Consider the following 26,492-nt stretch of genomic DNA (forward strand, 5'->3'; position numbering starts at 1 on the left):
GTCTTAGATCCAAAAAGAAACACAAATGTGCTATAAATATATGTAAAGATGCTCAATTTCATACAAAAGAACTGCAAATTAAAGCCTTAATACTATTTCATTTCTCACTTACAATACTGATAAAGATAAAAAGTTCCACAACACAGTGTCAGCAAGGAATACAGGAAACAGACACTCGTATGCTCATTCCTTACTGGCTGGAGTAGATGCATCTATAAAGGGCAATCTAATAAAATTCAAATATATGCTGTGACGCAACCAATTTCATTTGTAGGGAATTCATTTCAAACATATACTTATGTGTGTGTGAAAAAACGTGTATACAAGGTTCTAAGAGGGTACTAAGGGCAGCAGTGTTTTTAATAGCAAAGACCACAAATCTGAGTATCCATCAATAGAATTAATTAGACAAACTATAGTCATTTAAAATAAGGCAACTTTATGTTTACCGTTCTAGAACAACAGAAGTCAAATCAGCAGTCATGTCTTAAACCAACTCTGCTATAAACACTAAAGAAGTTAACCTGTTTTGAAAATCCCAGTTATGTAGTGCTATTACAATACTGTTTAGGATTTGGCAACTTTTCAAAGTATAGACTTTATTCTGGTGTAATTAAATATGCTAATAACTTAAAACTGCATTTCTAAAGAATCCAAAACTTGACGCAGCAGGACCCAAAGAAATTCTTGGTACGTGCTTTAAAGTTTATCTATTATAAATGACTGGCATTGTTTAATCTGGGTAATTACATTTCTGTTCCTACCAGTTGGGTCAACATCAACATAATTATACTTGACATGAAATGATAACTCTTAGCACAGAAAAGAGCTTTATATGCATGTCCTGATATATGCTTCAGAAAAGCTTGAAAAAGAGGAGTTGCGCGGGGGCGCGCGCGCACACACACACACACACACACACACACACAAAACTATTAAATGTGACATAACTATAAAAGCGTGAAAGGGGTATGGAATTCTAGAATTTCAAAAGGATGAATTTTCTTGATTTCCAGAAAGGAAATGCTTATGTATTTTTTAAGTGTGTGAAGTTTATATATACCACAGTAAGATCTAGACATTTTGCTACATAACTGAACTCCAAACAAAGGGTCCATATTCAAGGAAATGGCGTCAGTCCTACATTAACAGACTGATGAATGAATGTACAAGTTCTAAGTTATCATTTAGAATCTGTTTAAGGTTTGTATAAATTTTTACTGTTTACTAAAATTTTACATTAACCCACTACAATACAATCTAGTCATATGAGTGGCTCTATTAAAAGAAAAACTAGGGGTCACCCAGGTGGCTCAGTGGGTTAATAAGTGTCTGACTTTGGCTCAGGTTGTGATCTCACAGTCTGTGGCTTTGAGTCCCATACTGGGCTCTGTGCTAACAGCTCAGAGTCTGGAGCCTGCACTGGATTCTGTGTCCCCTCCTTTCTCTTTGCCCCTCTATCACTCATGCTCCATCTTGCTCTCTCAAAAATAAGTAAATGTTTAAAAAAAAATTTTTTTTTTTTTTTTTTTAAAGAAAGAAAACCTAGGGACACCTGGGTGGCTCAGTTGGTCAAGCGTCTGACTCTTGGTTTCAGCTCAGGTCATGATCTCAAAGTTCATGGGATCAAGCCGCGCATGAGGCTCCACACAGAGTATGGATTCTCTCTCTGCACCTCGCTCCTGTGGGCCTCTCTCTCCCCAAATAAATAAACAAACTTAAAATAAAAACTACCCATATTAAAATGGCTACACATACAGTTTTGTGTACAGATTCTTTATAATGAATCAAGACTTCTAAGACTATAACCAAAAATAAATATTTATTCCCTTCTCCCCCATATCATCTAACCTATTTTTGTTTAAAACCCCTATTAGTAAAATACTTTCTGAATAACAGTAAAAGGAAGCAGAAGAATGACAAAGCTAAAACAGTGTGCACTTGCCAGAAACTATATTAGAGAAAGAACTATATACAGTAGAGTGACTTTATAAAATAGAGCTCTTTTCACTACTATAAATATAGTAAGTCTAACACCCACACCCTACCTACCCATCCTTCACAATACCAACATTATGGTCAATTATCAATTTTTAAACATGCTTGTGAATGTTATTACACTTATTCAGCAGCTACTGAAAGTCATCAAATTACCTTCCAACAATTTCTTCCAATATCATTTACTTCTATATGCCATGGGTACAAAAATAAGAGAACTCACCACCTATTCTAAGCATATGTAAGTCAGTATAATACGAAGTTATTCACCTCTTCCAGGTGATCTGCCTATTTTTGGATTCATCATTAACTTAAAGTCTTCTGTATGTGTCCACAATGCTAGCACTTTCTCAATTTATATAGTTTTATAAAGTTATGTAAAAAGAAACTTTACAAACCTGATAATGTGACCACAGCAATTTAAAAAATCAGAACACACTTGTGTTCAATAGATCTCCTAAAGGATAGTTTACATATAATCCCCTAGCACAGTCCAAGTTTAGATTACCATATAACTCTAACATCTATTTATACCTACAGTCAGGAGAAAACTACCTCCTTCTTTGAGTATTGACAGGTCACTTAACTTGCTATCAGTAGACTGATTCAATTTGTTAAATGACGTCCAAAGAGAAGAGTAATTATGTTCTCACCTTAATGATTCAAAACAATTTATATTATTGTTTTCCATATACTCAAAATGTGATGCCACAGGAACTACTAGCAGAGATAGTTCATTATGCTATATTCCTTTTGATATTATCTTTGAAAAGCTCAATTTTTGATAGTTGCTATAATAAAAAGCAAACATAAGGCAAATATCAGTGTAGAATAATAAAGGTGGCAGTATCCAATCTGACTTCAAAGTTTAAGAAACTGGCGCAGACATCAAACTAACAATGGTGGTTAAGAATGAAATAATATTTTCCCAGTATGTGTGGTACTTGCTTAAATGGCTACTAAGTTGTTAGGACAGAAGTATTATTAGTAAGTTTTTAGGGCTGAACTACTAAATACATGGAGTTCTGAGTTATTTCTTCAGGCCTAGACTATCACGAAAAGTTAGTGAGACATTAAGTATTGATACTATGAACCAAGGCAGCATGGGAACTTCTACTCTACTTAAAACCTAGTTCATCTACCTAGTTAATCTGCATAAGCCTCTCCAGCCTTCTCAGCTCCAATGAGATGAAATCATCTACACAATTCATGTGACTGAGTCAAACTATCTTCTTTGCCTCACAGCTTACTTAAGCCTCCCAACCACGTCAGAGAAGAACAGTGACACTAACAGTTTATGTACTTAAGTGCTGCTTTCATCTGTAAAGGGATGTGCAAACATTTATATAGGGTCAAGTTCAATTTGATACATTTGAAAAACAGTCCTCTTACTACAATCACAACAGCGTATATATAGCAGGATATTGAGTACAATAAGAACTACTAGATGTAAATAGTCACATGGAAAGGTACCACACAGTATTTTGAGTAATTTGGAATCTACAATGTTTTAATGCATTTCCAACACCAAAAAAAATGGACAAAAAGAAAGCAAAGAAAAAACATCAAACCCCGCCTGTCACATATATAACAGCTTCCTAGTTCTTAGCTAAAATGCTTAAGCATCCAAACAGCTTTATTTGGGCAAACAGCTAAAATACAAGTGGTGTATTTCAGTCAGCTATGTATGTAGTCAAGCCAAAAAAAAAAAAAAAAGCCTAAGAAATTAAGAACAATAGAAGGCAACTAAACCACTTTTTCAAAATACACTGCCTATTCAAAGTTTTCACAAATTTTGAAGGAAATGCTCTATCATCCTCACAACACAATATACAGAAAGCTGGTATAAATGCTTAAGTTTTATTTATTATTTTGTAAGATGTTAGCCAGGTAAACCAAGAGCCTGCTGTAACTAAACCTAAATCAAACACAAAAGTCAAGTGTAATAATATAGGCATACCCTTAGGAAATCAAGTTAACAAAGCCAAAGATTTCTAACTCTAAGGTGACAATAATGAGTTTTTAGTCTGACAGGAAATAAGTGGTAAATAACTACACTTATTCTTTATTACCATCCCTTTTTTGTTAATAGTTTATTGTCAAACTGGTTTACATATAACACCCAGCGCTCATCCCCACAAGTGCCCTCCTCCACGCCCATCACCCCCCATCCCCTCCCCCCCACCCCCATCAGTCCCTAGTTTGTTAGCATTCAAGAGTCTCTCATGGTTTGCCTCACTCTCTCTCCCCCACTATTTTTCCATTTCTTCTCCCCCACGGTCCTCCATTAAGTTTCTCCTAATCCACCTATATGTGCAAACATATGGTATCTGTCCTTCTCTGCCAGACTTATTTCACTCAGCATAACACCCTCAAGGTCCATGCATGTTGCTACACATGGCCAGCTTTCATTGTTTCTCATTGCCATGTAGTATTCCATTGTATAGATAAACCACATCTTCTTGATCCACTCGTCCGTGGATGGACACTTAGGCTCTTTCCATGATTTGGCTATTGCTGAGAGTGCTGCTATGAACAATGGGGTACATGTGCCCCCTATGCATCAGCCCTCCTGTATCCCTTGGGTAAATTCCTAACAGTGCTATTGCTGGGTCATATGGGAGTTCTATTGTTAATTTTTTGAGGAACCTCCACACTGTTTTCCTGAGGGGCTGCACCAGTTTACATTCCCACCAACAGTGTAGGAGGGTGCCCGTTTCTCCACAGCCTCACCAGCATCTAGAGTCCTCTGACTTGCTCATTTTAGCCACTCTGATCGGCATGAAGTTATTACTGCCCCTTTTTCTAAAGATTTAGTCAAAATTACCTTTATCTAACCCCAGTGCCATAAATGAATTAGAACAAAGCCTACTAAAACAGATGTTCAATAAATTTACCTATAATTAATGTTTATTTTTAATATAATGCATATTTTATTTATATAAACATATAAATACATAACTATATATTATGTAAATAATAAACATTATATGTTCATATAATTAATGGTCTGTTTCCATAGCTTACCTCCAGCCCTAAAAGATTTGGATTCGTTCATTCATTTCATAATGATAAGTAATGTCAAGTTTTAATTCAAGTTAAAACCCCTATATTGTAATTCAAATGCTGCATTAAAAGGAATTTCATTAAGTTGTTTTTATGTTTCTTTTTAATTAACCAGGTTACTTAGTTAATTAAATCCAATAATTTCTCCAACAGGAAATCTACCACCACTATCAGCAACAGCAAAAGTAAAAACGTTGACTTAGCACTTGCTGGGCAATAGGAATTACTTCAAGGGCTGTACACAAATTAACGTTATTTTATCTCAGAACAACCATATGAGGTGGTTGTTATGATTAGCTCTATCTTCTAAAAAATAAGCACAGGGAGGTTAATTAACATTGGCAAGATCAGATCTAATAGATGGCAAAGCTAGGACACAATTGTGTGGTTTAGGATGTATTTCACCTTGATTCTCATTTATTTAAATAATGAAGCTGCCTTGTTGAAAACCCACTCTGGATTCTCTTAAGTAGTCTTGATGCAGCTGGTCCTTCAAACTATCATTTCCGGGACCCAAAGAATCTGCTACGAGGATCTGCTATGGCAATGCCTAATAAATCTTCCTCGGTGTCAACCTTAAAGGTCCTGTTCCAGCCAGCTCCATACTGAAGCTGTGTTTGTACTGGAATCTCGTATTTATTAAATATTTTTAGATTTTCTTTCATCTTCTTGTCCCAAGTGCCTTTTGGAGATTAAACAATGCTAAAAGTTTCTGACCCCTATTGTGTAGAATAGCACTTCTTTGGCTGGTTTGTTCAAAATTTTTCTCCCTCAAGCTCTAGGAGTTTACCACACCTTAAGACCCAAGACTGTTCACTTCTCTGTATCATTCACGAATATAGATTTAAACTACGATCTGTCCTTAACTTTTCTTGATTTTTTTCCAGCAGCTTGTCCTGAAGCTACATATATACAAGTAACAACTCAGGATGGTGCAGTCTTTAAGAACAAACATAAGTCCTTGAATAAAGAACTATAACACTTTCTGCTTCATCAACTTTACCCCAGATCAATTCCTTAGCCTGTGACAGATTCCTTTCAGTTTTGGAATCTGATACCCAACAGCAAAAGATTCAGAACAGAAGGAAAATTATAAGTTGTATACACCAAATTACCCTATCACTATACCCTGTCTAACAAGAAATCAGAGAAAATGTCTTTTCACGAAAAAGCTACCCATTTCTCATGATTATGTCTAAGATTCACCCACACTCCACATTGTATTGACAAGTTTCACTCTTCTGCTGCCTTTTCCATCTAACGATTTTTTTTAAAAAAGTTCCATGCATAAGACAAGTATATAAACAGAGACACAAACTCTGTTTGTCCCCAAAGAATTTATGCTCCAATTAGGCAAAAGAAAGAAACATACTGTCCACAAATCAGTCCTGTAACATCTCAAAAGTGATCTGGCATGGAAATGCTGACATACGCAAATCATTTGGATACTTCAAAGAATATGTAGATTGCAATGTCTTCTCAAATAAAAAGCCCTTTTTTTCCCTTCAGAAAAAAGTTTTTAAAAATGCTATTCCATCTGCCAAAAAAGCTCCACTCCCTGTACCCCAATACCCACACTAGAGAACCATTACTTTCAACTTAGGCCCTGACTTAAATCCCACCTTCTCTTTTCCAGTCTAAACTGAATTTTCAAACCATGCTTTCATATAACCCCCAGTACTCTCTTTCAGAAATCTAATCACAGTCTGAAATAGTACTTACTTTATAGAGATAAGAACCAGATCTACATTTTAGCACACCTAGTATTATCCATCTAGCACTGTCCAACAAACAGAAGGCACTCAACTGACTTATATAAACTACTAGATTCTCTCAGTACCAAAGTATCTCAAAATTTTACAGCTTGGAGGAGAAAACAAAAAGGAAATAACTAAACTGGCTACCAAATTACCAACATCAAATGTTTGCCTCAAGGCTAAAAACTATCAACTTGTTTTATTCCCTAAAAAATCCACTCCCTCAAAATAACTTACAATTTATCACAACTCAAAGGTGCTTCCTGAAATCCACTGCAGAAGTGTATCACCTCTTCTTCCTTACAATTTTGTGAATTAAAAAATTTTCACTGACGTCAGAAACTTGGCAACACCGTCCACTGATTGGTGTGCTGTTCCTTAGCTATCTCACTAGATGTTTGGTTTTTTCATAATTCCCATCCCAAAATGGCAAATGGAACATAAACATAGTGCAAAAGGAATACTTCAGAAAAGAGATGAGAGTAGGCAAAAATCACAACAAACAAAATATAAAAACCATTTAGCTGTGGCAGCTTGAAAACTGATTTGTCTACTGGGACTGGACAGCTATTTAAGGCTAATCCAACTGAGTGTACTAATTTACACAAGATTCCAATCTCTGAAAACAGCACAGTATTAGATCTAGAATCCAGAATTTAATTATCTATGTCTCAAACAATGAAAAAGTAGTTTCGTTTTTTTAGTACTTTTATTTATTTCTGAGAGAGAGAGACAGTGTGAGCAGGGGAGGGTCAGAGACACAGGGAAACAGAATCTGAAACAGGCTCCAGGCTCTGAGCTGGCTGTCAGCACAGAGCCCGACGCGGGGCTTGAATCCACGAACCGCAAGATCATGACCTGACCTAAAGTAGGACACTTAACTGACTGAGCCACCCAGGTGCCCCTGAAAAAGTAGTTTTAAACCCTTAATGTGCCTAGAGATTATTTAAATATACACTAATTTAACTGAAGTACCCTAAAACAAAATTATTTAATTAGCAAAAATGCATTTGTTTAGTTTCAACAACGAAATCAGGAAGAGTACGGTTGAAGCCTGAGTTCCCCAGGTAAAATCTTCAATAGTTAGTCTACTTTACCATCCTTCTATGGTCAAAATTAGAAGTTTTTTCTTGGCTAAATAATGGATATACAGGCATTTATATCCACAGCTGAACCCTGAGCAACACAGGCTTGAATTGCATAAGTTCACTTAAACATAGTTTTTCATTTTTTCAATACAGTACAGTACTCTAAATGATTTTCTGATTTTTCCCTAGTTTACTCTGTTCTAAGAATACAGTAGACAACAGATATGTAACATACAAAATATGTGTTGACTGTTACTGATTAAGTCAGTAGTGGCTACTGGTAAGTAAGTTTGGGGAAGTCAAAAGTTATAAGTTATATACAGGGGTGCCTGGCTGGCTCTGTCAGTTGAAAGTCTGACTCTTGATTTTGGCTTAGGTCATGATTTTATGGTAGTTAGATTGAGCCTCAAGTCTGGCTCTGCACTTACAGCATGGGGCCTGCTTAGAATACTCTCTCCCTCTGCTCCTCCCCCACTCACTCTCTCAAAATAAATAAATAAGCATTAAAAAAAAAAAAGGTTATACACAGATTTGACGGGGGGGGGGGTTGCTGCTCCTACTCCCTATGTGGCTCAAAGCTCAACAGTGTATGAGAAAAGCTAATAGAGGACACTGATAGCTGTCTGAGGTATTCACTCTTCCTGCCCAATTAACTATAACGGGGTCTTCCTTAAGTTAAGGTGCTAGCTGTTTTCAGGGCTCCTGGGTGACTCAGTAGGTTAAACATTCAACTCTTGGTTTTGGGCTCAAGTCATGATCTCACTGTTAGTGGGATTGAGCCTGCTTGGGATTCTCTTTCTCCCATTCTCTCTGCTCCTCCCCTGGCTCACACTCTCTCTCTCAATAGTAGTAAGTCAACATTAAAAAAAAAAGTTCCAGCATTTTTAAAATCTGGGGTTCTTAGGAAATGAGTTCATAAATGGTTATACAAAATATATCAAGAGATTTATAGGGGCGCCTGGGTGGCTTAGTCGGTTGAGCGTCCGACTTTCGCTTGGGTCATGATCTCGCGGTTCGTGGGTTCGAGCCCCGCGTCGGGCTCTGTGCTGACTGCCAGCTCAGAGCCTGGAGCCTGTTTCAGTCTGTGACTCCCTCTCTCTATCTGGCCCTCCCCTGCTCACGCTGTCTCTCTCTCTGTCTCCTAGAAATAAATAAAATATTAAAAAAAATTATTAAAAAAAAAAAAAGAGATTTATAACACCCTCCATTTAATGAAGCAGTCCTATTATCAAAACTATCACTAACTCCTTACTAATAAATGGGATTTACTATCACTTATAGACTATATTAGGTCAGTTTCTAGCTCTTCAAATTCTAGAAAAATTCTCAGTAAACTTACCCTGTCCAGAGTTAAGGGGTTTTGGTTTCTTTTCTTTTCTTTTTTTAAGTTTAGTAATAGCCTCTGGGAACCATTCCATAAGAAAACATCACAATGCCAAAAATACCTTCATTTTGATCTATCAGATCTGTTTACGTAACTTGTCATTCCCTATTAACTGAACCAAAATCTTTCATAAGCATACATCTTTTGAAAGCCTGCCACTTCCTCACACACACACACACTCTGACCCAATATTGCATATAACTTTCTTCTCTCCCACAAATTCCATTTTCCCTACTCAACTGTGGCTTACCAAGAAGAAACATTCAATACAGTGAATAAAATGTCAAAATAATTATATTATTTCTCCTAAAGATGAGTAGAATCTACCCTTTATTATCCTCCAATCCTTGGCATTATCTACATTTTAAATTAGTATAAAATCTTAAGTTATGATTTTATGTAATTCTTTCATTACATCATAATTACTAGTGAACAATATTCAGTGAAGTTTAAGATATAAACCAAAATAATGCCTCAAAGTCAAAGACTAATTTAAGTAAATACTTGTCCAGCTGCTATTAAAAACAATATTGAAGGGCACCTGCATGGCTCAGTAGGCTAAGCATCCAACGCTTGATTTCAGCTCAGGTCAGATTTCATGGTTTGTGAGTTTAAGCCCCCTGGGCTTGGGATTCTCCCCCTCTCTGCCCCTCCCCTGTTCACTTGCTCTCACTCAAAATAAACAAACAATATTGGATTCTTTAACCTTGAGTTCCAATAAAATAGTACCAAAGAAACTAGAAAAAATTGATATGAAACTTAAAAAGAGTGAATGGATGTTTTGATTAAGGGAAATTTTTAAGTGCTGAATATCATAGCTGTAGTTTAAGAAACTTTATCTTTGAGCTATATACACTGCAATATTTAGAGATGAAAACATATCACATCTAAGATTTGTTCCAAATTATATGGGACAGGGAAAATTGGGATACGGATGAAACAAGACTGACCACAGCTGAAGATGCTGGTTACACAGGAGTTCATTATACTACTGTAACTTCTGCATACATTTGAAACTTTCTATACTATATAATTTTCCCTATAATACTGTATATATTTCTGCTATCAGTGACTCATTTCACTGCCCATGTAACATTCTGTTCCAAAAATGTCTTTTAAAAACCTCAGGGAAAAGATTACATTGTGACAAAGAAATCACTTAAAACAAATTTTTTTTAATGTTTCATTTATTTCTGAGAGACAGCGCAAGGCATGTGTGAACAGGAGAGGGTCAGAGGGAAAGGGAGACCTAGAATCTGAAACAGGCTCCAGGCTCTGAGCTGGGTGTCAGCACAGAGCCTGACACAGGGCTCGAACCCACGAACTGTGAGATCATGCCCTGAGCCGAAGTCAGACGCTTAACTGACTAAACCACCCAGGTGTCCCAAGAAATCACTTTTAAAAAATGATTTAAATGTCACATATACACAGAAGAAACGTAAGCAACAATAGGTGATGATTTTCAAAAGAATTACCATCAGGCAACATATATTACAACTTGTGCAGAATACAAGTGTAAGACTAAAAAAATTAGGACAGTTAAAGAAAATTTTAGAAAGAAGCTCCATATGGTAGTCAATAATGCACCATAGCTAGGGGCGCCTGGGTAGCTCAGTCAGTTAGCCGTCCGACTTCGGCTCAGATCATGATCTTTCAGTTCATGAGTTCAAGCCCCAAGTCAGGCTCTGTGCTGTCAGCCTGCTTCAGATTCTGTGTTTCCTTCTCCCTCTCTGCCCCTCTCCCACTTGTGCGCGCACACGCTCTCTCTCTCTCTCTTTCATGCTCTCTCTCAAGAATAAATGAGGATTAAAAAAAAAAATGTAATAATGCACTACAGCTGTAAAGGAAAAAGAATGTGAGGAGACTCCAAGAGTATATTACTCAACAAAAGATTCCTCTTTAGCTCAAAACATATGTATGGTAATTGCTGTATAATTAACATTAAAAGCCCTATCCCCCAAATAATTTCTAAATCATCCCACACATCCTTCTTTCTAAAGTAACTATCCTTTACTAAGATGTATCACTTAACTTTTCTATCATTTAAATGATATAACATTTCACCTAATATATAGCACAAAATAACTAAAATCTGACCTTTGAAATTCATTGTCTACTGAGCTATATATATTACTAGCAAGAAAAAGAATCCATATTAAAAAGTCACCTAGTAAGTCTAAGGTCTTCTCTGGGCTATTCCAAATTTGGATGACTTGCGACTCCATTAGCAAGTCCCCTATCTAGTGGCAGAAAACTGAAAGTAGAGAAACAAAGTAGCCATTTTTAAAGATAGTACTTACTTAAGAATGGTTTTTGCACTACTGCAGTCTTCAAATCGAATGGAGTAACCAACTTCCTGGCCCAACATCACATCCATTTCATCAGCAACTCTCTGAGCCACACTCATTGCAGCTACTCTCCTGGGTTGGGTACAGGCAACTCCTCTCTTGGGTCCTGGTAATGATCGCATGTACTCCACACACCACTGTGGAATCTATCAAATAATTTCACATTTGAATTAATTCTACTCTGCCTACATATTAGGTATATTTAACATGTAGTATTTCATTGCATTCCAATAATGTAAAAAAAAATTCAGTTACGCACACCACAAATTAAGACTCAAACTTATAGCAGGAGCTCTATGAGCTCCCCAAGCCAAGGAGGAGCCCCCATAACCCTGACAGGACATAACGGTGCTCCTGACCAGTCCAGGTCCACTGGGGCTGCGCGGAGTACGTGCTGCAGCTCAACTGTTCCATCATTAAACATTTCTCTACACACTAGAAAAAAATTTATGAAAAATTCTACTTTATAACAAATATGAGTTTCCAAAAATATTCTAAGAAATTATTAATTAAATTCTTATACAACGTGAATTACAAAATCCAGGTGGAAACAAATCACACCCTCTTGTAGTTATAGAGCTATGTGCATTTTAAGTTCATTCAAATTTGGTTTGTAAACCAACAGAATCTAACTTCTGCCTGTAGGAGAGGATGCACAATACCAACATCTTAAGTGCCATCTTTAAAGTCAATTTCAGTAATTGTCAATCTCAAATTCAACAGCACCTGGAGAAGAAAAAACACCAAGCGCAAGCTGGTTGGCAGCATCATGACACTGCACTTCCTCCTTGTTCCATTATCAATAAAACCTAACAGAAACTCTAATTTCATGGCTCTTCATTCACTTACCTGGGTTAAAACCATGGAAAAAAATCTAAGTGATCACTGCATGAAATGGGAATCTACTGCTAATAAGTTCACGATGGGTCTCCATCAAAGTATCCAAAAGCCTACCAAACTCTAATGCTACAGAAAACGCATGTGCGGGTTTTTCTGGTACAGGATTTGTACAAGAACACCTGAAGACTATCAGCTGCTATACCATTACTACATTTTAGTTAGGTTACATCCGCAATTTGGGGATAACTGTTTTCACTACCAAATATCTGACAGGGGAAGGGTGACTATGCCGCCTCTCTAACAGTTTAACAACACGTATCTTTAAAGGATTTGAAATGAACAGAATACTACACTAAAACAGAAGGGTCTCTCTAGATCTGTAAACTCAAACCAAAGCTTAAGTGGTTTTCTAGCAAAGTTTTATATATTTATCTTCTTTCATCAAGCCTCTTACATAGGCAAAAAATGTACTTTATAAGACCAAACAAAATGAAATTCAAAGAAACACCAGTTAAAGCTATTTAAAATTCTGAATTCTCAAGGCAAGAATGTTCAAAAGGTCTTTAAATTTATTCCAATAAAATGGATAACTTACTCCCACTTTAAAAACAAAATATAGTTTGACTAATACAGCAATTTTTGAACTTTTGATCTCCGAACCCCTTTATACTCTTAAAGTAACCAAGGATACCAAACTAACAGACTTACTGTATTAGGAAATTAAAACTGAAAAATTGTTCGAATATTAATTCTTAACAATAAAAACCCACTCTATACTAACACAAATATTTTTTATGAAAAATAATTACATCTTCCAAACAAAGCAAAAAAAAAAAAAGAGAGAGAAAAATTAGCAAGAGGAGTACATTGTTCTGCATTTTTACTGATCTCTGACGTCTGGCTTACTAGAAGAAAGTTTTATTCTCTCATGGACTTCAATTTTGGATGTGTTGCAATTATTTTTGTTTTGCTGGAAGTAAACTAAGAAATTCCCAGGACCTTAGAAAGAGTTTCACGGACCTTCTAGGGTTCCCTGACAGTATCTGGAAAATAGCGCAGTGGATGCCATCTACTCTTAGTTCTAAGAATAGCATTAAGAAGGAAGCGAGAACTGAAATATGCAGGGTATGGGCTTCTTCAAATCAGGCTTCAAGCTGGCTTCAACCCCTCTAAAGCCAATCCTTCCTTTCAGCTTCTGCCCTTCCATTTGAGGCCACTTTCCTAAAAACTGATCCTCAGCCCCTCTTGTCTTATTTTATACACTATCCTGACTAGTCTTATTCTCCTCAGACTTCTAACATCACCTAGAATACATCAAATAACAATCCTAATGATAGTTCCCATACCTAACCTAGTGGTCATTTCCACCTGATATATTCACTTATATCCCAAATTCAACAAGTTCAAAACCAAAACCATTTCTCCCCTTCCTCCAAATACTTATTAATTCCTCCCGTATCCTCTCATTAGTATTAACATCCTAACTCTAATCCTCCCTTCCTTCTCCATTCTAGCACCTTATACAGTCGAATGTTTGTTATTACCTCCTTCAGAGTCTATCATCAACATTCTCACTAGACAGAACATTTTGTAAAAACTCCTGTCATTCCCCTCCAGTTAACCGCTCTGCTGGCTCCCCGATCTACAGCAGGATACACATTAAGGCTCAGCCTGCTGTCCAGTCTCACCTGCCTCACCTCCCTCCTCATACACTCCCTTATATGCTGGCCAGGGTATGCCAAGCTTTCTCTTCTCTGAACTCATGCCCTTGTTCATGCGGTCACGTGGGCTGAAAGAACTAGCTTTAGTTTCTTATATATGGATATAGGATTAACATACCAGCTGCAATGTAAAGTGACTGTATTGGGAATCTTAGTCAAAAATTGGAGTCAGTAGTTTAAATTTTGTTTGAAGGATTTCATTTTCTGACAAGCACAAAAAGATAACCAAAACTGGCTGACTACACACACTTAATGGTCTTGAGTCAAAGTTTTTAATAGGAGTATGTGAAAAAAGCATTTGGGTACAATTCACTATTCAAGCTTTCTGCGTCCCTTCGAATCCCCCAAATGCCCTGCCGTTGTAATTTTTTTTAAACGTTTTATTTATTTCTGAGAGAGAGAGACAGCGTGAGCAGGGGAGGGTCAGAGAGAGAGGGAGACATAGAATCTGAAACAGGCTCCAGTCTCTGGGCTGGCTGTTAGCACAGCGAACCCACGAACCAGGAGATCATGACCTGAGCCGAAGTCGGCCGCCCAACCAAGCCACCTAGGCGCCCCATGCCCTGCCATTGTAAGTACACAAAAACAAACAACAGAAAAAACCCATAAATAGTAATTCAAATAATCGCAAACCTCTCGTTTTGAACTGACTTTATCTTCTTCTACATTAATTGCTACTAAATGCACTCATCTCTGAAATAAGGTTAACTGCATAAGACCACAGAATAGCAGAATGAAATAAATATAACTTTGGCTATAATAAAGGTATAGTTTTAAATACTGAGCCCACCTAAATCTATTATGTAACCTAGGGCAACCCATCTCTAACACTGTTATGAATCTAAGGCTCATTTTGCTCATTTGTAAAATGGTGATTAACTTCCTTGCAGGGTTGGTGAAAAACTTAAATGAGGTAATACATACAAAGGACAGAGTGCCTAGCTTTATCCAATTGTTAACAGATAAATTAACACTATGCAAACTAGATAAACCAGTTGAAGTAATTCTTTAAAATACTATATTAAGAAGTTGAGAGTTATTCTATCATTTCACATATTATTCAAAATTTCCTAAGGTAATAAAAATAAACCCATCAGTTTCAATTCCTAATATCCACACAAGTTTTCTTTCACTTATAAAAATTTATTTTACTAAGGCTCAGTCTTTAAAAGCTCCCTATTCTGATTGCCATTGTAGCCTTCAAAATGTCTCCATGATATACGTAAACTGATAGGTTTGTGGCATATGTAACTTAAAAAAATATAGGGGAGCCTGGGTGGCTTCGTCAGTTAAGCATCGGGACTCTTGGTTTTGGCTCAGGTCACGATCTCACAGTTTCATGGGTTCACGCCCTGCACTGACAGTGTGGAGCCTGCTCGGAATTCTTTTTCCCGCTCTCTCTGCCCATCCTCAGTCACAATGTCTAGCTCTCAAAATAAATAAATAAATAAACTTAAAAAAATAAAATAAAAATTAATGGTAACTGCATATGCAGTATGCTCAATTATACATGTACCACAGGTATATAAACGTGGAAAACAAGGCACTAGGAAACACAACATAATAATTTATGAATTTATTAAATTCATTTCCACTCTTCCTGAATATTCCCAATTTTCTACAATGAGCAGGGAATACTGTTTTTGTAATATCTTAGAAATTTTCAACTTAAACATATAAAAATATGATTAACACCTCACTCATAGCAAGGAAATGCAAATTAAAAATTACACTCAGGGGCGCCTGGGTGGCTCAGCAGGTTATGCATCCACTCTTGACTTTGGCTGAGATCATGATCTCAGTTTCATGAATCTGAGCCCTTATGAGGATCTGCACTGACCCTGTAGAGCCTGTTGGGGATTCTCTCTCTCTGCCTTTCCTCTGCTCACACTCTCTCAGTCTCTCAAAATAAAGAAATAAACTTAAAAAAATTTTTTTTAATTATACTGAAATGCCATTTTTTACCTACTAGATTTGTAAAATTCCACATTTAGCAGTATACTCTAATGGATCTACTTGCTCACGAAAACCATTAGAAGTAGCCTAGGGGTCTATAACATGCGCCCAGTAAACAATGGCTCATCCATTTACAAAAAATATTCTAGACATATTACTAACAAGAGTACTAGTGTTTACTTCTATGTACATGAGGGGAGGGTGTAACTAAATGGATGGAGGTTATGGGGAAAGAGACTTTAATTTAGTCATTCCATTTTTTTTTAAGAGTAGATAATACTCACGTGGTTCAAAACAATCACAAAACAAAACATAGGAACAAACAAGAATAGCAAAAACACCGCCCCCAATGGTTCAAATCTCTACATTCAAGCAACGGGAAACAAAACCTGTACCTCCAAATTTGCACTACCCCAGAATCAAAGTGGTGGGAAAGCATCATTCTGCCGTACTTAACGTTAACAAAACAGCACTGCTACTTTCCTCTAGACCCAGGAGAACAGGCGCTCCTTACCAGATCCCCACTCTGTGTCACTAAATGAATAGCTAACCATCAAAGTCGCTCTTCTTCAGGATGCTACCAGACAGGCAATGGAAAGGACTACCGGAATCAAATAAGAAACATTTAGTAAATGTAAACATCAATATAGTATATCATGGTATACAATAACTCACCTGTGTTGTTTTACCAGACCCAGTCTCACCAACCAGTACAAAGGACTGATGTCTAACCAGAATATCTGTAAACCTATCCTTGTATTCCCAAACAGGGAGTTGAAGCCGTTTCTTTAAAATATCATAGTAGCGAGGAGTATGGGGTAAGTTGGTAAATGGATTGATGCACTGTGGAAGTGATGTGTGTCCTGCATGTCCGGTGTGTGTTGAATGAGCAGAATGTGTCGAATGTGTTGAATGAGCAGAGTGGGTTGAGTGAGCTGAATGGGAAGCTTTTAAAGGTGGTAATCCAGCACTGATAAGCATAGCATTAGTCGAAGCTCTCAATTCCTTCTCCTTTTCTTTTTCCCTCTCCCGCTCTCTATCTCCTCTATCACGTTCTCGGTCTCGATCTTTAGACCGATCTTCACGATCCCGGTCACGATCTCGATCCTTCCTAAAAACAAAAATTTAGAATTCAGATTCTGAAATTTTATGCAGAATGTTCTTGGCAGTGTTACAGTAACAAAGGAAGTAAATGTCCAACAACCAAATGAATAAAACCAACGTAAAACTCAGTGAATTACTTAAGTATCAGAAATAATAAGTCCTTATAATCAAGAATTCTCCATGCCTCACCCATAAACAGCTTTCCCTCCTTGATGAGGCCTCAGATTTTGTTAAGGGACAGGTTCTTTCCATAACCTTTAGTCACCAGCTAACACGAGAACTCAGACTCGAGTGAAGTAAAATCCCTTCCTATTTAGACACAGCAGAAATTAAAAAATGAGGGCAAGGTGGGAAAAAGGTAGAGGTCAGTGATGCAAAAACAGGATGACATCACAATCTTCCCCAGATTCTCCTTCATGTTATGTGAAAAGGTATTTTGTGCACTGATTAGTATGTTAAAAATTCAAAACTATTTCTGTACTCAAAGACAACTCCTTTGCACTTAACAGGATATGAGTTAAAGGACTGTAGGTGAGTTTGTTTCCAAGTTACACTTTCCAGCACGTTCTCAATTCTGTTTAATAAGCATATCTTTGCTCTGTAAAAAAAAAAACTAAAATTAAAACACTTTAAACTTAAATTTAAAACACAAAAATTCTTTTGTTTTCATTGTTTATTCCTACATGATCTCCTTAATAACAACTGCAAAACATTGAAATTACTCTGTAAGCCTATGTATACTTTGGTCATCCATCAAACAAGCTCCAATGGGGCGCCTTGGTGGCTCAGTCGGTTAAGCATCCAACTTCGGCTCAGGTCATGATCTCACAGTTGGAGCCCCGTGTCAGGCTCTGTGTTGACAGCTACCTCAGAGCCTGGAGTCTGTCTTCATATTCTATGTCTCCCTCTCTCTCTCTCTCTCAAAAAAATTAAAAAGATAAAAAATGAAAAAAAAAACAAGCTCCAATGAACAACAGTAAGCTGTTTTAAAATGTTAAAATTATGCAGATGGCCACTATATTAAACCAAGGTTAATTTTAAGTACTCAATTCTAGTATCTACTTCTATTTACTAGACATGATTCCTAATACAATAATTTTTAAATAATCCCTGCTTTTTTAGTCTACTAATCCAGTTTACTTCAGAACAAATCCTATAGCAAACTTGCCACAGGGTGTAATTGGACCAAAACTTGAAATAGTGAAGCACACAGAGCTATTAAGACAAGCCACTAAACACATCACTATTCCTTATCCATAACACACAAAAGACATACAAATTTCCCATACCCCAATTATCAGTAGCTGATCAGGAAAGACCATTCATTCCTATAAGAGCACATCAGCAGGACAAGAGAAATCCCTTGGTAGTCCACAGCTAAAATTCTAGACCCAGCATGAGTTAGGATGGTTTCCCAATTACAGAAGTGGTAAGGAGACCAATTATACTTATTTTGTCCTTCCTAAAATATAATTGTATTCCACAGGAATTTACACTGACAGAAAAGCTTTATTATGTGCAAACATACATACACATTTCATACTTGTATGTACTTTCATATGCCCATATATACTTTTAATATAAATACAAAATATATATATGGAAAGTGATTCTCCCTTCTCCCATTCCAGTGTTCACTTTCTCCAGAATCACAGAACATACAAGCTAGGATTGAAGCCTTTCATTCCATTTGGCACAAAGAGAAAGGAAATCAAAGAGAAAAAGAAGCGCCAAGGATAACCTAATAAACATACAAAATTAAGTCTCAAAACTCAGCTTCCTGTCCTATCTTTGAAATATGCCATCAACCATCCTTTCTTTGATTTTCGCATCTGCCTCTAGTCTCAGGTGCTCATTAATTAAATAACTATATTGCTCCAAATGTAAATGACAAAGTTTGTAACAGGGCACACAGAAATGTGCCCAGCAAAAACGAGCAGCACTGTAGCCATGAATGGTTCAAAGACCTGGTATCTTAAAGGTCACAGGAGATAAAACAATCCTTAAAGAACATCTGGTCTAAATGCAAAAGATTCATGTTTCTAGTACTCCAGGGGTGGGAGGCAGGGTATGATAGAGGACCATTACCTGACCGCCAAGAGACGGGACAAAAACAGAAGTTTAATGAACTCCACTATACTCCTAGCACAGTACCTGGCATTTCACATAAGTTCCTAACCTTTTAAGAGTTATAAAATACGGGAGATGGACAGTGATTGACAAAGTAAATCATTATCACCTTGCTAATAGCTACACAAAAATGTTTTTCAAGGGCCTACTTCATCAGAAACTTCATTACCAAAAATAACCAAAGCATAGGAAGCATAAAATATATTCTAAGGGCACAAAGATTTAACTGCTGACCAGGAAATGGGGGCAGACACAGTAAAAGGAGCACTGATATCAGTTGTAGAACCACTGGCAAGTCTCAATTTACTAACCTGCAAAGTGAAAAGTATTAATAAAACAGTAATAAAATAAAAAATAACAGGAAGTGGGGCACCTGCATGGCTGTCAGTTGGGCGGCTGACTTCGGCTCAGGTAGTGATCTCACGATCCGTGGGTTTGAGCCCTGCATTGATCGGGCTGTGAGATGACAGCCCAGAGCCTGGAGCCTGCTTCAGATTCTGTGTCTCCCTCCCTCTCTCTTTCTGCCCCTTCCCCTCGTGTTTAGTCCCCCCCCCCTCAAAAATAAACAAACACAAAAAAAATTTTTTAAAGAAAGCAAGCAACAGGAAGGATGCAGAAAGTAAATTCAAACATCTTGAAATGTTGCCTATGATTCAAACTATCTACTTCCAATGGCGGAGGGAGGATGAAAATTAAAAGTCAGCCAAGGAGGGCTCTCGAACCCACTGCTTCATAAATAACATGTAGGCTACTGAGTACATGCATGTTTTCTTTATTTAAACAAGCACTTTTACTATACAGAAGTCTTGCTGTCAAAAAGATTCACTCATTGAGATAAGAGTAATGTTTAAAAAACTGAGTGAAAAACAGTACTTTATTGATCACAGCCACAATACCAACAGGTAGACACAGTATGACACAGTTGTTAACCACGTTTCTTAATGGTCTCAACCACTGCTCTGGCTCAGCACTTAAGCTAACTGTATGACCACAGTTACTTCTTTCATTGTCTATAAAATGCAGCTACTCATATGCCTTGTGCAGTACTGCAAAAATTAAGTTATATGTAATGTGCTTAAAATTGTGCCTGGAACATAATAAATGCCCAATAAATATGCTTATCGTTAAAGTTTTTTTTCAATTTACAATACCATGTTAAAATTCTACATGAAACAACAGGAATTAAAGTACTGCTAATACAGATGTCAACTGATTATTAAAATCAGAATACTTTAAATAAGCATTCCCTTTATCTGGCAATCTTACTTCTAAGGATGGAAGTGCACAAATATGTATACATAACAATAATCTTTTCACTTGTAAAATAATAAAGACTGGGAAACTTCCTAAACACCAACGAACAGGAACTGGTTGGATAAGTTAAGATACCCCTTTAAAAGTGGAATACTCGACAGCCAATGAAAAGGATAACGTATATCTATTCTATCGTTTGTGACACATTTCTTAGTAAATAAAAACCAAAGCACAAAACAACCCATATTGAAACATCCCACTGATAATAAATATTACAATTTATATATGTGAATAATATGCAAAGACTAAAAACAATATTCATCAAGGGGTTAGAGGAGAATGAAGATTTCAGGGAAATTTCTGCCTTTTCTTTGTATCTTTACATATAGAAATTTCTTGTGTTCCCTGGGGCAAGTGACTTAAAATCTCACTTTCCTCAAAGGACTGTAGTGAAAATGTGGTTATACATACAAAGCACCCAGAATAGTTTGGGGAGCACAGTATGTACTCTACATGTTTTATTTGTTTCACTTTTCCACAATTAGGAAGTGATCTCTGGGGCGCCTGGGTGGCTCATGGTCTCACAATTCCTGAGCTGGAGCCCCACACTGTCAGTGCAGAGCCTGCTTGGGATTCTCTGTCTCTCCCTCTCTCTCTGACCCTCCCCCACTCATGCCATCTGTCTCTCTCAATATAAGCGTTAAAAAAAAATATATATATATTTTTTAGAAAGTAAACTCTGAAACAAACATCAAAATGGAAAATATCCCTACGTTCACAAAGTTTTTTTCCTACTTCAGTTGTCTTTTTTGGTAATAGTTTTATGTTATTATAGAAAATGTTGTGAGATGATGAAAAAAAGCAGTAAGGTCACTATGTAACAGAAACCTTCAATTTCTCTACTTGACCTGCAAATAAAATACAGCAGGACTAAATAATGCCATAAAAAATTTGGGAACTTGAATCTAAATGAAATCTTCCACCAAATTACCTTCCTCCTCTGGGGAAATGGGCCAGCCATTTTCAGCAGTGGAGTTCCTAAGACTGACAAGCCTAGTATTCTTAGATAAAACCACTTGCTAATAACTATTAGGACCAAAAAAGCAAAAACAAAAACCCTTCTAGACTGCACTGCAGTCAACATCCAATACCACGGAACAAAACCAAGCACTATTAAACTCTGTAACTCACTGCTAAAGAAAATTAGTCCTGTGATATGGAAATGCCTACAAAACTTCTCTCCAGAATATCTCAGAACTTAGGCTTCATTCCAAAGAACTCTCCTTCATCAACAGGTAGATGTCACATAACATTCAAGAGAATCATAATGTCACAATCGTAGACCTAAAAATGTCCACATTTTACTGAGCGTATCTGTTTTGCAAGAGAAAGGGAGCAACTCCATATGTATCATGGAACCACTAATCCCAAGAAAAGCATTTAAATGGTGCACATATATACAAATACGGATAAATGAATTCACTGCACCCCAGTATATTTTGCTGCAAGGTGAACTCTTGTGAGACACATCAGTTGCATCTTAGCCAGATGACATGCAATTTATTTTTACTTCACAGGAACCAAGCACCAAGTGTTCCCTACTTTACCAACTCATTACAAATGTCATTAAAATAGGCTGCACCAGGGGCGCCTGGGTGGCTTAGTCGGTTAAGCGTCCGACTTCCGCTTGGGTCATGATCTCATGGTTCATGGGTTCGAGCCCCGCGTCGGGCTCTGTGCTGACTGCCAGCTCAGAGCCTGGAGCCTGTTTCAGAGTCTGTGACTCCCTCTCTCTCTCTCTCTCTCTCTCCCCTAGAAATAAATAAAACATTAAAAAAAATTTTTTTAAATAGGCTGCACTGACTTAACTATACCCATGGTCGGTGCTGTAAAGGAAAAGAGAGGCTAAGAGAGAATGAAAAGATCAAGGTTCCAGATCCAGCTATACACTGTAAAGTTGCACAAGCCACATGAGTCTCCACCTCTCATCCCCTTGAGTAGAGCTGATTATACTCTTCAAAGTCACTTCCAGCTCTAAAGAGTTTGTATTATAACCCAAATATGCTAAAGTTTTCCTGGGGGGTGGGGGGAAGAGATCCTAAAGAGAAAACAGCCTAAAAGTAGAGAAAACTAATGTCTACCACGTGTAAAACTAAAATAAAATTACGAGATTAAAATGTTACATACTTCTGCTTTCCACATTCAATATGTGGAAAGGTATCAAAAAGTACACCCTACCCTGGTTTATACTCCAGACACTGAACAGATACTCGGAAATCAATCCAAATGAAGAGCTCTGGGTGAACAAAAATTCACAAGTTATATAGATGACGTGACACAGTGATTCTTTACATTCTTTACACATACCCAAGGATAAAATTATGAAAAGTATTTGGATATTCAGACTTTTGTGTTCTAGCCTGAATTATCCAAATAAATCTCTCTGAACTTCAGGAATGAAAACACACACTGGACAAGAAATCATGTCGATGAAATTGCTAAAAGTCAACTGTTAAATTCCTCTATAGCTTCCAGAAAAATGCGAAGGGAAAGCAATCTGAAACATCACGAGTCTGTATTTCAACTCTCAAACAACCTCCCCACGGGCGACATTTTGCCATAAATATTAAAAATTTTCTGAAAAGTGCCTGCCTCTTTCTAAAGCAACTAGGAGAGGGGCAGAAAACAAGAACTTCATGGGGGTGGGGGGTGGCATGCCTTCTAATTCCCATCCCAGGGATGTCCAACAACCAGTTTTAACCAAAGCAGGAAATAAAGGAGATGGCGGGAGCGTAGGCAGAGAGCGGAAGTTTGCCTCGTATCTACTTTGAAGTGTTTGAATGGACCGAGACACAAGCTCTCCCGCCAAATGACAAATGCCGTGGCTCCAAACCACCAGCCCTCCAGCCCATCAGGTAATCTCCACATTTTCCTTTCTCCCGCGGGTCCTCTACTCTCCCTTCCCCCGAGAACTCGTCTGCACGCCTCCCTCAACTCCCGCCACCCCCATCCCAACCTACAGAAGAATCCACACGCCTCCCTCACTTTCTGCCCTCCGCCTTTCTCTTCGCGGGGCACCCGGCCACTCCCCCCCACCCCCCCAAGGCCTTCTCCACGGTCGCTCGGCCTGAGAAATACCTGGTGCCCTTGGAAGCGAATACTCTCGCCGCGCCCTCCCCCACCCGCTCCCCCGGCTCCAGGCCTCACCCGGGAAGCCAGGCCACGAGGTCCGCGGCTCCCTCCCGGCTGCTCCCCTCGACGTGACTCTGGCTTGGCTCGGCCCGGGGAGGAGGCGCCCTCGTGGCCACACAGGCCTCCCCACCCTCCCGATTGGGTCGGGCGGCGGCCGCACCACACATCTCCCCGCGCCCTTGCCCAGCCCGATCACCGGGAGTGGCGCCGCTTTCCCCCGACCCGCCGCAAGTGAGCCAACCCAGAGGGAAACAAAGGGTTGCGCCCCAGGGCCGACGTGCCTAGGGCGGCCTTGGCCCGCTCTCTGAGGGGACCCCAACAAAGCCCGAGCCGCTACCTCGCGCCCCCGGCCTGGCTTACCCATCGGTCCCCGCACGCTTCTTGCCGGAGGGGTAATCCTCCCCCAGGTCCAACCGGTGCCGCTTGGACATCTTCGGACTCTGCGAGCGCGCGGTATTGAAGGAAGAAGAAAAAGAAGCTGGCGGCTGTATTGGTACAGTCGAGGGCAGCTACTTAACTCTGGAGGACCCCCACCCCTCCCGCTACAACAGCCTACACCGTGCGGCCGGAACCAGGAGCTAAAATGGCGGCGGCGACGAGGGCTGGGCCTGCGCGCGCGCTTCCGCAGCGTGCTGTGCGTGCTGTGCGTGCGTGCGTGTGCGCGCGCGCGCATCGGAGGCGGGAACTCCAGGCCCGCCCTCTTTCCACCTCGGCGGCTTCCTTCCTGCCTCTTCAGGGCTCTCTCCCTGCCGAGTACGCGGCTACGCAGAGGCGTACGTACTATGGCCTTCCTAACCTTCTGATTTAGGAAATTCAGAGAGAAGAAAGTCTAGTCCTGCTTAGGAAGTTTTATCCATCTCCATTATCCTGGCTTTAGGGGAGTCTGACGCCAAGATAGGTTAAGAAACTAATGAAGATCATAACAAATGAAGGGCAGAGGCAGATTTGGAAGCCAATATTTTATAACAAATCTAGAAGAACTTGCAGCCACTGACCAGACCCCTTTCAATTATGTTAGGGAAACCGAGGTGAGAAAAGGTCAAACTCTCCGTGATCCGTTTTGTCCCCCCTTTTTTTTAACCCAGCACAGACAACATACATTCAACCTATAGATGTTTTTTCCCAGAATAGAGATAATTAGCAGTAAGAGCGTAATTTGCCTTCCCCCCGACCCCGTGTGCCTATTATGTGATTCCACAGTGTTAACCCTACTTATGTCCTCAGTTTTACAGTAACACTGCAACGTAGGTGTTAATAGATGTGAACACTAAGCCTGGGGAAGATAAGAAGGCATATGGTCCTATTAGCTATCTAAAGCAATAGCAAATTGTTGGGGTGAGATGACTTTTATGACTTTTGTAGATCTCTGCACCCAGAGCATATCTGTTTCACAGTTTGAAGGCTACCATTAAGTACTTTAAAATTTGGGAGAAATAATGAGGGAACAGTTGGAATTAGGCCCACCCTGAGGATCAGCTCGTCTTAAGTATGCAAGGAGACTTGATGAAAGAAGATCTGAAATCAAGACAATGATGCTTCTGCCTTGGCCCTCGGGTATATCTAAAGAAAAGGATAACCTAATCAACTGTGCTGTAGTCTGAATGAATGAAGAAAAGCCATCCTTACCAAAAGATAGCGGCCTTTCTGGAATCTATAATAAGGGGAACAAAGGGCCAGAATCTGCCAGGATGTTCACACTACTTGGGAGGAGGGGCAGAATTCTGTGCCGAGATGTTCTACTTTTGATTTTTAGATACAACTGTCCCTAGCATAGAGAAAAGCCACCCACCACGTCCCTACAGCTTCCTGGGAATGCCAGAAAACACTTCCTTTACACCAACTCTTTATCTACTAGACAAACCTTTGATCTGTTACTTGTGGCATGAATTTATTTGCCTAGAGGGAATGTCTTAGGCAACTAACCAGCTCCAGGTGTCCAGCCAGAGATGTCTTCCAACCTAAATTGATAATAATGAAAATAGCCAATGCATATGAAGAACTTATTGGGCACCAGACACTGTTTCATATATGTATACACATATATTTTTTAAGTTTATTTTCAGAGAGAGCAAGCAGGGGAGGGGAGAGAAAGGGGGAGAGAGATTCTCAAGCAGGCTCTGTGCTGATAGCATGGAGCCTGATGGAGGGCTTGATCCCACCACTGTGAGATCATGACCTGAGCTGAAATCAGGAGTCAGATGCTTAACTGACTGAGCCAACCAGGCGTCCCTGTTTCTTTTATATTTTAACCTATCTGACCCTTACAACAACTTTCAGTGAGGTGCTATGATCTAGACTCCTTTATAGGTGAGGAAACTGATGCACAGACAGGGTTAAGTATTGTGGCCAAGATCACAGTTCTGGGATTGCCGGACTGTCTTTGTGTTTAAGTGCTACTCTGTGCTGCTGCTGCTGCTGTTGAATAGGTATTCTTATTCCTGTTATTGTCCTTCTAGGGTTTGGTTGTTCGAGGACAAGTTCCACGAGTCTGACAAACTCAGTGTGGACTGATAAGCTGAATTTTCTACATTTGTACATTTTCTACATTTTCTCCATCAAGGGGAGGACTCCTTTACAGGGCTCTGGCTAGACAAGTTAGGATTTGGAAGATTTTAACCCAGCCTGACTACAGAGCCACACTATTAACCACTACA

The 26,492-nt window shown here is 38.8% G+C and overlaps 1 protein-coding gene across 1 annotated transcript in view; it reads right to left on the minus strand.

The window, feature by feature from the left end:
• DHX15 (DEAH-box helicase 15) overlaps window positions 1–24,430 on the minus strand; it is a 65,307-nt gene extending 40,877 nt beyond the window's left edge. Inside the window, exons 1-3 of the mRNA XM_039236660.1 lie at window positions 24,199–24,430; window positions 16,834–17,269; window positions 11,594–11,787 (exon numbers count right to left, since the gene is read on the minus strand). Of these exons, the coding sequence (XP_039092591.1) occupies window positions 11,594–11,787; window positions 16,834–17,269; window positions 24,199–24,269 (701 nt within the window). The 5' untranslated portion in view covers window positions 24,270–24,430. The remainder of the gene's footprint in view (window positions 1–11,593; window positions 11,788–16,833; window positions 17,270–24,198) is intronic.
• Window positions 24,431–26,492: the final 2,062 nt, after the last annotated feature.

Source organism: Hyaena hyaena, unplaced genomic scaffold (assembly GCF_003009895.1).
Source record: "Hyaena hyaena isolate Hyena2069 unplaced genomic scaffold, ASM300989v1 scaffold_114, whole genome shotgun sequence".
Classification (NCBI taxonomy): Eukaryota; Metazoa; Chordata; class Mammalia; order Carnivora; family Hyaenidae; genus Hyaena; species Hyaena hyaena.